A 14,477-nucleotide genomic window follows, 5' to 3' on the forward strand; every position below is an offset into this window, starting at 1 on the left:
TGGAGCTGGTGGTGGGAGGGTTGGGTTAGTGGGGTGGTGGTGGGGTTGGTGGGGTGGTGGTGGGGGTGTTGGGGGAGGGGTTGGGGTTGGTGGGGTGGGGGTGGGGAGGGAGTTGGGTTGGTGGGTGTGTGGTGGGGGGGAGGGTTTGGGGTTGGTGGGGTGCTGTGTGGGGTGGTTGTGGGGTTGGTGGTGGGGAGGGTTGGTGCTGGTGGGGTTTGGTGGGGGTGGGGTTGGTGGTGGTGGGGGGGGGTTGTGGGGGGAGGGGTGGGGTTGGTGGGGTGGGGTTGGGGGGTGCTGGGGGTGCTGGGGGTAGTGGGGGTGCTGGTGGGGTTAGTGGGGGTGCTGGTGGGGTTGGTGGGGGTGGTGGTGGAGTTGGTGGGGGTGGTGGTGGAGTTGTGTGGGGGGAGGGGTTGGGGTTGTGGGGTGGTGGTGGGTTGGGGGGTGGTGGTGGGGTTGGTGTTGGGGGGGGGTTGGTGGGGTGGTGTGGGGTGGGGGAGGGTGGGGTTGGTGGGGTGGTGGTGGTGGGAGTGGGGGAGGGTTGGGGTTGGTGGGGTGGTGGGGGTGGTGGTGGGTTGGTGGTGGGGGAGGGGTTGGTGTGGTGGGGTTGTGGGGGAGGGGTTGGGGTTGGTGGGGGTGGTGGTGGGGGGGGGTTTGGGGTTGGTGGGGGTGGGTTGGTGGTGGGGAGGGGGGGGTTGGTGGGGGTGGTGGTGGGGTGTGTGGTGGGGTTGGTGGTGGGGTTGGGGGGTGGGGTTGGGTTGGTGGGGGTGGGGGTTGGTGGGGGTGGGGTTGGGGTGGTGGTGGGGTTGGTGGGGGTGGTTGGGTGGTGGGGGAGGGGAGAGCAGCACTTCTGCGACATTTCCTAACCTCTTATTGCCTGTAAGAAATCTGTGTCTATTATATTCTTTGATGGGACCACCAGGTGGTGCGTGTTCCTGCTGTGTGTGACTGGTCTGGGATAGAGGTGGTCACCAGGAGCTCTGATCTCTTCTGTTTCAGGATGTGACTCCCAAGGTCACTCCACTCCCCCTGATCCACTCCTCTTCCCTCAACACAGGGATAACCCAGACCATCACCAGGGGCAAATAGTGCCAGGGCACCCGTGTCTGGGCTTTATTATATTACAGCGGTAAAATAATAAGTTGCGAAAAGGGAATTGGATATGTAATTGGATAAGGAAAAACGTGCAGGCCTATGGGGAGAGAGCGGGGGACTGGGACTACTTGGAGAGCTCTTTCAACCACCCAGCACAGGCACGATGGGCCGAATGGCCTCCTTCTGTGCTGTAAGATTCTATGTGCCCCTGCAGTCATTCGACGGAAATTAAATCCACCTACATTTAGGAGAGGCTGAACTTTTTGCTGATACACTTTTTTTTACCTGTTTTCTCTTCCTCACTCGTTCAGTACCTGATCTGTGCTGTTACCTGATCTACATATACTTTGGGTGAACCGTTGGTGCTCACAGAACTAAACACCCCTAAGAGTTAGTGTTTTTCAGAGAAAAAGTTAATCCACTTCCATCTTCAGTAATAATCCTTCACAAGATATAGCGTAAAGTGGATTTGTTGTGTACATTGTGGGTGAAAAAATAAAATACTTGGAGAGAATTAGATTCTGTGTATTGAGCAATGTCCACTGCTGTTTCTCTTACCTGTGGTAAGTGATCCTCTACTATTTGACTCATCCCCCCCACCCTCACTACAACATAAACATTGCCTCTGGAGATAGTGTCAGCCTCTGTTTCTGGTTGCACGTGGCTTTTGCTCATTGACTTGCCAATTTTACTTTTTCCTCTCCTGAAGGTGCTGAGTGTTTTACTGGTGTGTGTCCCACAATTGCCGGTTGCCCTCCAGTGAATCACTGGATCAAAGTTTGGAGTGGGTCTGCTGGTTGATTTTGCCCTCTCTAAGGCCGGTTGGGGATGCCCCAACAGCTGCCCAAGCTTAGATCAGCTAATTCAGCATAGACTAACCTTCTGATCTGCTTGTGTCTTTATTGTTGTATTGCTGTCATCCACAACTCTATTGAGGAAGCTCTCCTGCCACAGTTTCAGAATTCATGGCTCGAGTATGATTTTCAGACATTTTAACCCAAACTGAGTACCAGCTCCTGCTCTCTCTCAGTCACCCCAGTTTCCGCATTGATTATTTTTTGGTCAGCTGAGTGTCAGATACATGCGGCAACCTATCACCATGCTTAAGAGTATCTAAACTAACCATTGAATTTCATTGAATTCTGCATTGAAATTCCATCCATCCAGAGGACTGTCTATCAACTCAATCTTGGCTCAACCCTGTGTGGAGTTGTATGGAGTAAATGTATGGAGTTCTCTTAGGCCAAATCTAAAAATAAATTCCTGCTACAATAGTGATACTATGTGTCTCAGTCTGACTCAGTGACTTGGCATTGACTGTTTTGCTCACAGGCAGTGTAAAATGCCACAATACAAGATACATCTGATTGCATTAGGGATTGAGAGGAACTACCCCTAAAAATAAAACTATAATAGTAATCCTTGCCTTTCATATAGTGTGTTTCACGTCTTGAGGCTTCACAGGATTTACTGTAAAATGTAGTGACTGTATTTTGTAAGCTAAATATTCAACTAAAAAGGGGTGAAAACAAAAATAAATATTTTCTCCACACTTTAGCCTGTTGACAATTTGAGAACAAGGTGGAAAAAATATCCCTATTGTACCTTTGGTGTTTTAGTGTATCATCAGGTCTATTGAAATACTGCCAAGCCACTGCCTAAAATGAGATTATCTTACTAAAATAATAATAATAATCCTTGCTATAGTGCCTTATCACATTGTTGAGTTGAATTCAAGATCCTCATCCTCACCTACAAGGCCATTCACGGCCTTGCTCCCTCCTACCTCTCCGACCTACTATCCCCCTACCTACCCGCCCGTACTCTCCGTTCTTCTGTCTCCGGTCTGCTCCACATCCCCCGCCCTAACCGTCCTACCATCGGTGGCCGGGCCTTCAGCCTCTCAGCCCCGAGGCTCTGGAACTCCATCCCCCAGTGCCTTCGCCTTGCTTCCTCCCTTTCCTCCTTCAAGGCCGGTCTCAAGACCTTTCTCTTTGACTGTGCCTTCAGCTCCCCTCTCGACTCTCTACCCCCTCCTCGCTCCCTTCCCTCCCCTCACCCTGACCAGTTCCCCCCCTGCTTGGGTCTTGACCCAACTGTCCAGTGCCTTGGGACGTCCTCCTGACGTGAAAGGCGCTCTATAAATGAAATCTTGTTGTTGTTGTTGAGTCGTCTCAAAGTGCTTCACAGGATAAACTGTAAAGTGGATTGACTGTGTATTTTGTGGACAAAGCACAGCAGTCAGATATGCACAGCAGTGTCCCACAAACGGTCATGGAGTGCGTGATCAATTTTAGTTGGGAGATTGTTGGTCAGGACACCGGGCGAAATCCCTTTCTCTTTTCAAATAGAACTTTAATGTCCATCTGTACAGGCAGATGGGACTTCAGTTTAACATCTCATCTGAAGATTGGCACTCAAACCTATCTGTATGTCTTAGTGCTTCACTGAGCTGTGCTTATCAGGGCCACCTTTGAAGCTCAAGTTTATTTCTTTCAAATCTCTGAAGGCGAATTGTTCAGAACAAATTAATTTGATACATTTTTCTTTCAAAATAAAGGTTCGCTGTTTCATTTTGGTACTTTTCATCTCATGCAGGTAAATAAGCAACTAAATCCAAGTGAAGCCACGAATGTCTGAAGGACCTGGAACACCGAGGCAAAAGGTGGAAGATGACATGTCGAGTGGAGACTTGGGCGATGGCCTTCGCAGGAAACCTGGCGGCATCTATGAGCAAAAAACAGATTTAAATGTGGAGAGCACAAGATCTCGACAAGGATCAGATGCCACTGACTGTGGCCCGGGTAGAGATGCTAAAGAGGGTGAAGAAAACGAAAACATACCATGTTTCCGTTGGACCAAATACAACAGTTTCCCTCATTCAATGCACAAACTGACCTCCGCTGATGCAATGTATGCCCACAAGCGACGCAGCAGCGCTGGTAAACTTCACTAAGCTTTTGCTTTGATATCATCTGTCCCACAATAAATAGCTATAAAGCTTGTGCAAGCAAATACGTTTAGATTTCCTAAGTTAGGAAACTTGTAAATTTGTAGCAGTTCTCAATATATGTTGCTGAATGAACTATAGGAGAAGCTGAGAATTTTATAATTCCTCATATCAATTTTACTGCAGTCAGTCACGTTCTGTTTTAGCCAAAATCACTTGATCAGCTGTTGGGAGTTGTTTCTGTTTCTTTACCATCAGTGAAATTGTTCTACATATCTTTTGGAGCGGTTTTATCAGTTGTAAGGAGAATTTGTTAGAGCTATTGTACTCCCTCTGATGGCCTGGTAGGTAAATGTATCGCTAGGTGTATTGTATTAAGTCATACAGACCAGAAAGATGCAGATTGAATCTCTGGTGTTAGCTGAGTGAGCTGATCTGAGTTGATAAAATAATTGGTTTGCTACAGTTGATCTCAGAGCGCCCCTGGACTAAGGAGGGGGTGAATGAAATCAGCCAGAATTGCCTCGCTTGATGTTACGTAAAGTATTTACAGGATCAAGCTTCTCTGTAATGAATAAACTGGCAACACTTTAGGATCCAGGGTCACACATAAACATGCACTTGGCTCAGGTGAAGCAGAGGGTGCTGGAGGAACTATAGCTTGGCAGTACTCGGCAAGAAGAAAAGGAAGAGGTCGAGGAGGAAGAAGGGAGACAATTGGCCACTCCCTCCCTCCCCCCGCCCCCCACTCCCCCCTCCCCCCGCCCCCCACTCCCTCCCTCCCCCCCCCCCCCACTCCCTCCCTCCCTCCCCCCCCCCCCTCCCTCCCCCCCCCCACCCTCCCTCTCCCCCCCCACCCCCTCCCTCTCCCCCCCCCACTCCCTCCCTCCCTCCCCCCCAGTGGAGCTGTTTCACACCGCCTCCGGTTATTCCCGGGAAAACCACCGCACTTTACTGATTTAAAGACAGAAATAGGGGCGTTCCAGAGAGACGGAGACACTCAGCAATAACCTGCACTTGTGGAGGTGCCCCTTCATGTGGGTCAATGTACCCCCAGTGCTTCGGAAAGACAATGAGAGTCAACAACAACAACCAACAACTTGCATTTATATAGCCCTCTTCACGCAGGGTAGTGTCCCGGAGCGCTCGGCAAAGGCGGAGGCTGACCCCGCGCCCGGGGCAGAGGGAGATCACCCAACACTGAAGGAATTTATTGACCAAAGTCATCGACAAGCGGATATGTTTCGTGAGCATTTTGAAGGCACTAGGCAAAGGGAATTTAGAATATCTCAGAATATGCAGCACAGAAACAGGCCATTCGGCCCAACTGGTCAATGCCGGTGTTTATGCTCCACATGAGCCTCCCTCCTCCTGCCCTTCTTCCTCAACTAAGCCTTCAGAGAGTTGCAGAGAGCAGAGTGTACAGTAGTATCTGAAGTCTCTGCTACTGTCGGGATGGAGAGTGAGAAAACACCAGCAGATCAAATCTTAGACTTGCCCTCTGGGAATCACACTTTCTATGTAGCCTTGACCCTGATTATTCGGTCATATCTGTCCAAAGAATATAAACAGAGTAAGGGAATGCATTTCATAGTAATTTAATAGTCATCAATGGCACAAGAGAGGTAGAACTCCAGAGAAATGCAGGAAGATGTGGCAAGCCATTTTCACACACATTCTTACAGTTTGAACAGAATTGTAGGTGGCGTGGGAGCAAGTCAATTGAATATTAATGTACATTTACTTGAATTAAGAAATAAAACCATTGAATTAGTGCTAACTATTACTTTATAGTTGGGGATACTCTTGAGTTAATTATTATACCATAGCCAATTTTCATCTCTCCAATCCTTGACTTCTGCTCCACAGTGCTGGCATCCCTCCACTATTTGACCCAAATAACATTTCCTGTTAGAGGTGATGCTGAGCATTAGCAAGAAATTCAAGCTTGGGGGCTTGATCCTATCCTTGACTGATTTCCATGTGCACATACACCACAGATCACTTGACAGTGATTACACCAGAAATTAAGGTTAATTTCCCCTTCCATGCTGAAGCATGTCAGGGATCCCTGTACCCCTGCCAGCTGAGATGTTAGCTCAGCTGACAAAGAAACAAACCTGCAGTTTTTTTGATCCACATGGCATCATACTACAATGGTTACCTAACCAAAGGTCTAATTATATTAAAATGTAAGGTGTTTCTCCTTTGCATTGCCAATCATCATCCTTACTGACAAAAGGTCACATGTTCAGGGCTGCAAAGAACAATTTTAATACAGGCACAGGCGAAGTGTTTACTTACATAGCAAGCGATCGACAGCTGCTATGGGTTATCACTTAGGAAGGGTGATACAGGCAAGGACATTGGCCTCATGTAAGAACCAGCTACAGACTACGGTATAAATGGAAGACAGGTACGATTGGAATTTAGCTTGGATGAGATCAAATAGGCGCAAATAGGTATATGGATGCTTTTTATATTTAAGAGCGGGATGGTTCTGGGCTGCGCATCTCTTTGTAAATCAATACCACTTGTTGATTAGCAGGCAGGAGCAACAGGTCATGTATGAGTGTAACTGGCCACCTGAAGAATTCCATCATTTTCCCCTTTTCCACAAATACAGTGGAACTCTGCTTTACAGTGCTGTGCTCCATTTAGTGGTTTGGTTAAGAACTGACAAAATCTCTTAGCTAAAGCCATCAAGTCATCAACCCCAACTTTCGAACTCCCAACATTTGGTCTGGGCTCACACGCCTATATATAGTATCATTTATTTTTTGAAAAATACATTGCATCAGCGTCTCCTCTAAATAATTAGCACTCATAGAATACAGACAATAGTTCAATTTTCACTTCTGGAAAATATTCCATTGTTCTGTTTCAGCTTGGATCTTATATTCCTCAATTTAAGCACCCAAACAAACTTCTAGTAACCCGTACTATGTTGCTAAATATTTCTCAAGATAAAATTACATCTATGTAGTCCAAAATTCATGGTCTTTTTCCATTGCTTAAACACCGGCAATGTTTCACGGGAACACAATAGCAGTTGTTTCACTGTCACATTATTGCCGTCATTCTACAGCAGGTTTGCCCTTCAAACACAAATTGCATTTGCAAGGCCGTCTGCATTTCCCGGAGTTCAGTTGTTATCTTTCATCCACTGTTCAATCCACTGCACAATCTGCTCCAAGTTGCTTTCCAGGTCCTCGGGTGTGTTGCTGGGGAGCTGGTGCACTATTTCCTCTCGGTACGACTCTCTGGCCTCTTCATAAATTGTCTGGAAAATCTCACACTGAATGTTGTCCTGAAGCTTCTTTCCTTGATAGCCCCTAAATTGAATGTGAATGAAAAGCAGGAAAGCAACAATCATTATTTAACAAATTGGCTTGAATTGGTCTGAAACAAAAAGACAAAAGACCCTCCTCCCAGATGCTATCTTTGCATTTGATAGGACATCATATTATCAGGTCGTCAAAATGTCTCAAACTAGTTCTGATTTTATTGTACAGTAGTGATTGTTTTTCGTAGGCAAACTACGTATATATACACAGCCAATGGAACTGTCAGGATGCACATTTTCAGTACCTGCTTTCTAGTCGGTTATATAGGAATGAATTGTCCGTGCGAAGGACAAACACGATATCAAACCATCTCTCCGGGAAGAATTCACAACTGTGGTAATCTACTATGATCCCACCTTCACTCATCTTAGTTTCGAGTTCATCAATCACCTGCAAAACATTCCCAAACGTTAAGACTGGGATAGGAGAAGTAAATGAAAAATATTTCCAAACACACACAAACTATTCTTTTAGGCATCTTTCTTCAAAGCCATTATTTTTATTGTTGGGTATATAATTACTGAATATATTTTTTTAAATAAAACTTTTATATAGTTTCCTCTTGAAATGGAATACTAAATTATTGGGGAGGGGTTAATACAAGAGGTACTTTGTGGATTCTCCACCAGCTCAGTCCTCAAAGTGTGGTGAGATTTAGTTTTAATACAAGAATTTTAAAAGAATACACAAAGAATACACCAAATATTACAAATCATCAACAGCATTTTAGAATATGTATTCATCCTTCCTGGGACACTATCTTTAGAACAAAAATGGACATTACGGGGAAGCAAGGAAATTATCCACAAAACCTCTTGAGACAATGAACCATTAAATTACATCCTTTTTCAGAATTGCAATAATAAAAGGTAAATTTACCAGAACAAAAAATAAACTTGGAATGACAAAGGCAGGTTAAAAAACTGTGTTATGTATTCTAGTGAGTAAACCAAATGGGTTAGAATTTAATAGTATTTCATCCAATAAAATGGATTGCAAATACTCTGTCTTGTTTTCCTGCCCAAGCTTAATATAATAATAATCCTTGCATTTGATATAGTGCCTTATCATGTCTTCAAAACATCTCAAAGCACTTCACAGAATATACTATAATGTGAATCAGCTGTATATTTTGTGGGCGAATGGCTTTAAATGAAGATATTTATTGGCTTTAAATGAAGACATTGAAAAAGTTAGCAGTTTAGATCTCGATAATCAGGCAAAACAAATTAAGAAACTTGCACTTCATTCTGAAAATACAGTGCAAATTTGTAATTCTACTCACCCGATCATCATCCAGAATAGGACATGTATATTCTTCATCAAAGCCCTCATACAGGTTTCCTATATATGAACAAACAGAATAGCATTGAGCAGCAACTATTATGTTGCTATCTGACAACATGATAATTATGCATTATTTACTTGGAACCAATATAATTTTAATATAATTATAAACTAAACTGTTATATTTTACAACATTAATACTTGCATTTAATACTTGCTTTATCATGTTGAAATGGCTTAAAGTGAATCACACAATTAGTTAATTTGCAGTGCAGTCACTGTAGTTATGTAGGCAACAACAACAAAAATTACATTTATATGATGCCTTTCACGTCGGGAGGACGTCCCAAGGCGCTGGACAATCAAGTATTTCGGAGGTAAGCTGGGGGTTGGGATTCAGGAACGCAGAGGGGGGAAGATGAGTGGCCATAGGCACTGTCGAAGCGAAGGGTCTTAAGACGGATCTTGAAGGAGGCAAGGCGAAGGGACTGCGGGACGGAGTGCCAGAGGCAAATATGGTAGCTCATCTGCACCTGTGACAACCCACAGTCGCCAATGAGATAAGTGTCCAAATAACTTGTTCATTTTGGGTCAATGTTGAATGAGAATGGCTTTGGATTAGAAGGTGGCTTCAGCATCCTAGAATTCTAAATTTTAATCTAAGTAATTCTGTAAAAGAACACTTTATTTTAAATTGGTCCTTTTAAAAATTACTGCTTGGCTTTGAATTGTATCAACCAGTACAGTATCAAGCCAGCTAAGCACAGCCAAGAGTGTAGTAGAAACATTGCAATTAGTCTCAGTGACCACTGGCTAGGGAAAGAGAGAAAACAAAATTAACCATTGTTTCCTCTTCTGAACCCTTTCCATTAACTGCTAATAGGAAGTGTACATGTTTGAACACTGGGTAAGGATACATTTAATTGTGGTACTTTCCTACTGCTGAACAGCCTTCCAACAATCACTGCCTCTAGGATCACAGATGAGGAATGGTACTTGGGCAAAGACTGGGTAAGGTTCCTGATCGCTATCAGGACCTGTGAAACACAATTGAGAGAAGGCGAAAATAAATAATAATAATCCATGCATTTGATATAGTACCGTATTACATCATTGAGACATCTCAAAGCGCTTCACGGGATTTATTGTGAAGTAAATTGACTGTATATTGTGGGCAAAACACGGCAGCCAGTTTGCGCACAGTAATATCCCACAAACAGCCATGGAGTGAGAGACGGATTTAATTTGGGGGATTTGTAGGCCAAAACACCTGTAGAAACTCCCTTCTCTTTTTGAATAGTGAACAGACAGACAGGACCTCGGTTTAACGTCTCATCCAAAGGATGGAAAGTCACAAAACTGAACAGAAAAAACAGAAAGAACAATTTTGACAGTTGAAAATACATTAATGATAAGATCACCATTCCATCCTGTTGCAGCAATGTGAAAAGTCCAGGTTTTTAATATCTTCAGATTATTTCAATCTAAGCTCACCTTCTTTTGCCAAGTCCCCCACGTTGATATATGTCAGCCCAGTTCTGGCAGCTAATTCTTTACCAAGCGTGGTCTTCCCAACACCTGGAGTACCTGCCAGAGAAATGAATTCAACTTGATTATCTCCATTAAAGTAACAACATGAATGCTTGCATCAGCAGAGAACTATTCTAACAACAACAACAACAACAACAAGATTCCATTAAAAAAGCGCCTTTCACGTCAGGAGGACGTCCCAAGGCGCTGCACAGTTGGGTCATGACCCGAGCAGGGGGGAAATGGTCAGGGTGAGGGGAGGGAAGGGAGGGAGCGAGGAGGGGGAAATGGTCAGGGTAAGGGGAGGGAAGGGAGCGAGCGGGGAGGGGGAAGAGAGTCGAGAGGGGAGCTGAAGGCTCGGTCAAAGAGAAAGGTTTTGAGACCGGCCTTGAAGGAGGAAAGGGAGGAAGCGGCGAAGGCACTGGGGGATAGAGTTCCAGAGCCTGGGGGCTGAGAGGCTGAAGGCCCGACCACCGATGGTAGGGCGGTTGGGGCGGGGGACGTGGAGCAGACCGGAGCCAGAGGAACGGAGGGTACGGGCAGGTAGGTAGGGGGATAGTAGGTCGGAGAGGTAGGAGGGAGCAAGGCCGTGAATGGCCTTGTAGGTGAGGATGAGGATCTTGAAATCAATCCTCTGGGGGATGGGGAGCCAGTGGAGGCGAGCGAGGGTGGGAGTGATGTGGTCCCGAAGCCTGGTGCGGGACAGTATACGAGCTGCAGAGTTCTGAATGACCTGCAGCTTGTGGAGGGAGGTGGCGGGAAGGCCGGCGAGGAGAGAGTTCCCATAGTCCAGCCTTAAGGTGACAAAGGCGTGGACCAGAGTTTCAGCAGCGTGAGGGGTGAGGTAATGCCGTAGTCTGGCGATGTTCCGGAGATAACCCTTTAGAACTGTTCTAACCTGGGTGTCTTGTTTGACCCTGAACTGTCCTTTCTCCCCCACATCCGCGCCATGACTGGCACTGTCTACCAACACTTCCGCAACATTGCCAGACTCCGCCACTGCCTCACCCCTCAGGCTGCCGAAACTCTCACCCACGCATTTGTCACATCAAGGCTCGATTACAGAAACTCTCTCCACATCGGCCTTCCCAACTCTTCCCTTCACAAGCTGCAGATCATCTAAAACTCTGCAGCTCGTGTACTCTCGCACACCAGGCTCCGTGACCCCATCACTTCCGCCCTCGCCCAACTCCATTGGTTCCCCATCGCCCAGAGGATCGAGTTTATGATCTTGTCCTCACTTTCAAGGCCATCCATGACCTTGCCCCCTCCTACCTCTCTGACCTGTTGACTCCCTACCAACCTGCCCGTTCCCTCCACTCAGCGGGCTCCGGTCTGCTCCATGTTTCCCGCCCAACCCGCCCTACCATCGGTGGCCGAGCTTTCAGCCTCTCTGCCCCCACACTCTGGAACTCCATCCCACGGTCCCTTCTCCTCGTTTCTTCCCTTGCCTCCTTCAAGGCCGGTCTCAAGACCTTCTCTTCGACCGTGCCTTCGGTCACCCTCCAACCTCTCTGCCTTCCCTCACCCCTACACCACCCCTCCCCCATGCTCGGGCCCCAACACCTGACTGTTCAGCGCTTTGGGACGTCCTCCCGACGTGAAAGGCGCTCTATAAATGTAATTTTGTTGTTGTTGGACAAAAGTGCATAGAATTACTGTTTATACAAGAGAAAATTGGGGTAAGAATTTTACAGACATCAATCCCCCCAATAGATTAGGTAAACATCAGGGTATATTTTGTGATGTGTGTACATTTCTAGAACCGGTATTTTAGTATGGCGAATTTCAGAACGTGCATGCACCATTACAGATGTTGAAAATAAAGAAATAAAAATCAGTAAATTCAGGTAACATTTATTTAACTGACTAACTTTCACCCAAAATGGCTATTTCTTAGCAAAAAAATATAAACCTACTTTAAGGTCCTAAGAACAACTTGCATTTCTATAGGGTAATATCTCAAAGTGCTTCACATCAACTGGATGGACAATAATAACAATATTATTATTAAGGCTACCTAACAAGGGAGCAGGGAGGAGCTGGCTTATAGGCACATTCAAAGAAGTAAGACCTTGAAATTGATTTGTTGGAAGCCAATGGAGACTGGCAAGGACTGGAATGATGGGTTTGTGGAGTTTGGGGCGGGTGAGGATGCAGGCGGCAGAGTTTAGCAGTCCAGTAACTTATAAAATGCATATTAGTACTTGGGCTCATTTCCCAATGCAAAATATGTTACATGCAAAATAGCTTTCAGATCCTGACCCTAATTCAATAGACAACCAATTTTTCCAATGCAAAATGTCATAATTATGCAAATAATTACTTTAACCATCTCCATCCTGTCGGAATTCACCCCGGAATTATTTTTGAAGTTTGTTGACGTACATTTACCATATTACTAATTATTTTTGATGGGTTGAAAGGAAAATACAATATTTGTGACCAGTAAAATAAATTGCTTTATTTCAACATAAATCAAAAGGACAATATTTTTCATGAAATGCATTTGCCACACATTTTTGGTTGGTTTACAAACACATAACTTTTCATCCTGAATTGTACTGGGATGCATCAAGTCTTAGCTATCCTTCAAACCCCACATTCATGCTGTGACCCATTCCGACTTTCCACATCTCTGCAACATTGCCTGCCTCCGCCACTGCCTCACCGTAGGCCGCTGAGATCCTGATCCACGTTTTCATTACATCCCGGCTTGACTATACCAACTGCCTGCTCACTGGATTTCCCAACTCTTCCCTCCACAAGATGCAGATTATTCAGAACTCTGCAGCTCGTGTCCTCTCCTGCACCAGGCTCCGGGAACCTATCACCCCCATTCTTGCCCGGCGTCACTGGCTCACAATTCCTCAGAGAATCGAGTGCAAAACCCTTATTCTTCCTTCAAGGCCCTCCCACTGTCTTGCGCCCCCTTACCTCTCCAACCTCATAACCCCATATCAACTGTCTGCTCCCTCCGCTCGGCGGATACCGTCCTGCTTCAGGTCCCCCGCATTTCCTGCCCCACCACTGGCAGTTGGGCATTCAGCACCTTTGCCCCCACATTCTGGAATTGTTATTTATCCCACGCTCTGTTCCTAGGAAACAGTTAATTGTTTTCGGCTGAAGCAGCAGTGACAGATTATACAATGGGACTCAGTGCTCCTATTCCCATTTGTTATCCAGGGCACATGGATAAGTGTTGGCTGAGGCTGAGATCACACTTGATTGTGATCTCAACAGTCAAACTGTCTGGTAGTGAACTCTATCTGGGCACATCCTTCAAGAACAGTCACATGGGCGAGATATCAGACTGCTAGTGTCTGTGGAATATACACCGGATATACTCAGGAAAGAAAGTAAAAGTACAAAACCTGAAGGGAAAAATAAAGCAGTTGGATGTAAGCATTACCAACACTCCCAGATTCTGGACTCCTGTGTGAATGGGGCCCTCTATTTCTTTTATTCTTCACTGTGTAAAAGCAGCACAATAATAATAATCCTTACAGCATGCTAATAATGCATAGCACCTTTCACATCGCGACAACGTCTCAACGCTCTTCACATGATTCACTGTAAGATATGGTCACCGTGTATTTTGTAAGTAAATATGCCAGCCAATTTGCATGCAGTAAATGTACCACAAACAGCCATAAAGTTTCACCCACAAAAGATACAGTCAATTCACTTTACAGTATATTCTATGAAGCGCTTTGAGACGTCGAGAAATCGTGATAAAGCCCTACGTCAAACGCAAGGATTATGATTATTATTGTTATAAAGTGAATTACCAATTTTATCTGGGAGATTGCTGGTCAGCAAACCGGGAGACACTCCCTGGTATTTTCAAACCGTGTCAACGTAGACCTGAGACCTGAGCAGGGAGGCAGGACTTTTAACCAACCGACACTGATGTGCACGAATGCAAACACAAGACAAGTCGGGGACTCGCTGCGAAGCTTCCAAAGAGTAAAATGGCAAATGAGAGACCAAGTCCCAACCGGGTCAGTTGGAGGAAGCCGGGCAGCCTGGGGCTGTGTGCTGCCAGCCTCAGGCAGAGGCGAGAGGTGCGCACCCCCCGCCCTGGCCCGCACCCCCCGCCCTGGCCCGCGGGCCGGAGCTCCGGCTCTTACCTGTCAACAGGACATTCGGCCGCTTCTCCATTTCCATCCACGTGCGGCGTCAAGGGGGGTCCTTCACCACTCCTACCCGCGTCACTCAGCTCTTTGCCGTCCGCCTGCAAAAAAAAACTATTCGCATCAAATGTACTG

General features: G+C 45.8%; 1 protein-coding gene across 1 annotated transcript; it reads right to left on the reverse strand.

Annotated features, from left to right (window-relative positions):
- Positions 1-6,805: 6,805 nt before the first annotated feature.
- ak6 (adenylate kinase 6) lies at positions 6,806-14,382 on the reverse strand. Its single transcript, NM_001292445.1, is given in 5 exon segments — positions 6,806-7,377; positions 7,634-7,779; positions 8,675-8,733; positions 10,171-10,263; positions 14,340-14,382. Coding segments are annotated over 5 exon segments (525 nt in total). The 5' UTR covers positions 14,377-14,382; the 3' UTR covers positions 6,806-7,187.
- Between the last annotated feature and the right edge of the window lie 95 nt (positions 14,383-14,477).

This window comes from Callorhinchus milii, unplaced genomic scaffold, assembly GCF_018977255.1.
Source record: "Callorhinchus milii isolate IMCB2004 unplaced genomic scaffold, IMCB_Cmil_1.0 Scaffold1, whole genome shotgun sequence".
NCBI lineage: Eukaryota > Metazoa > Chordata > Chondrichthyes > Chimaeriformes > Callorhinchidae > Callorhinchus > Callorhinchus milii.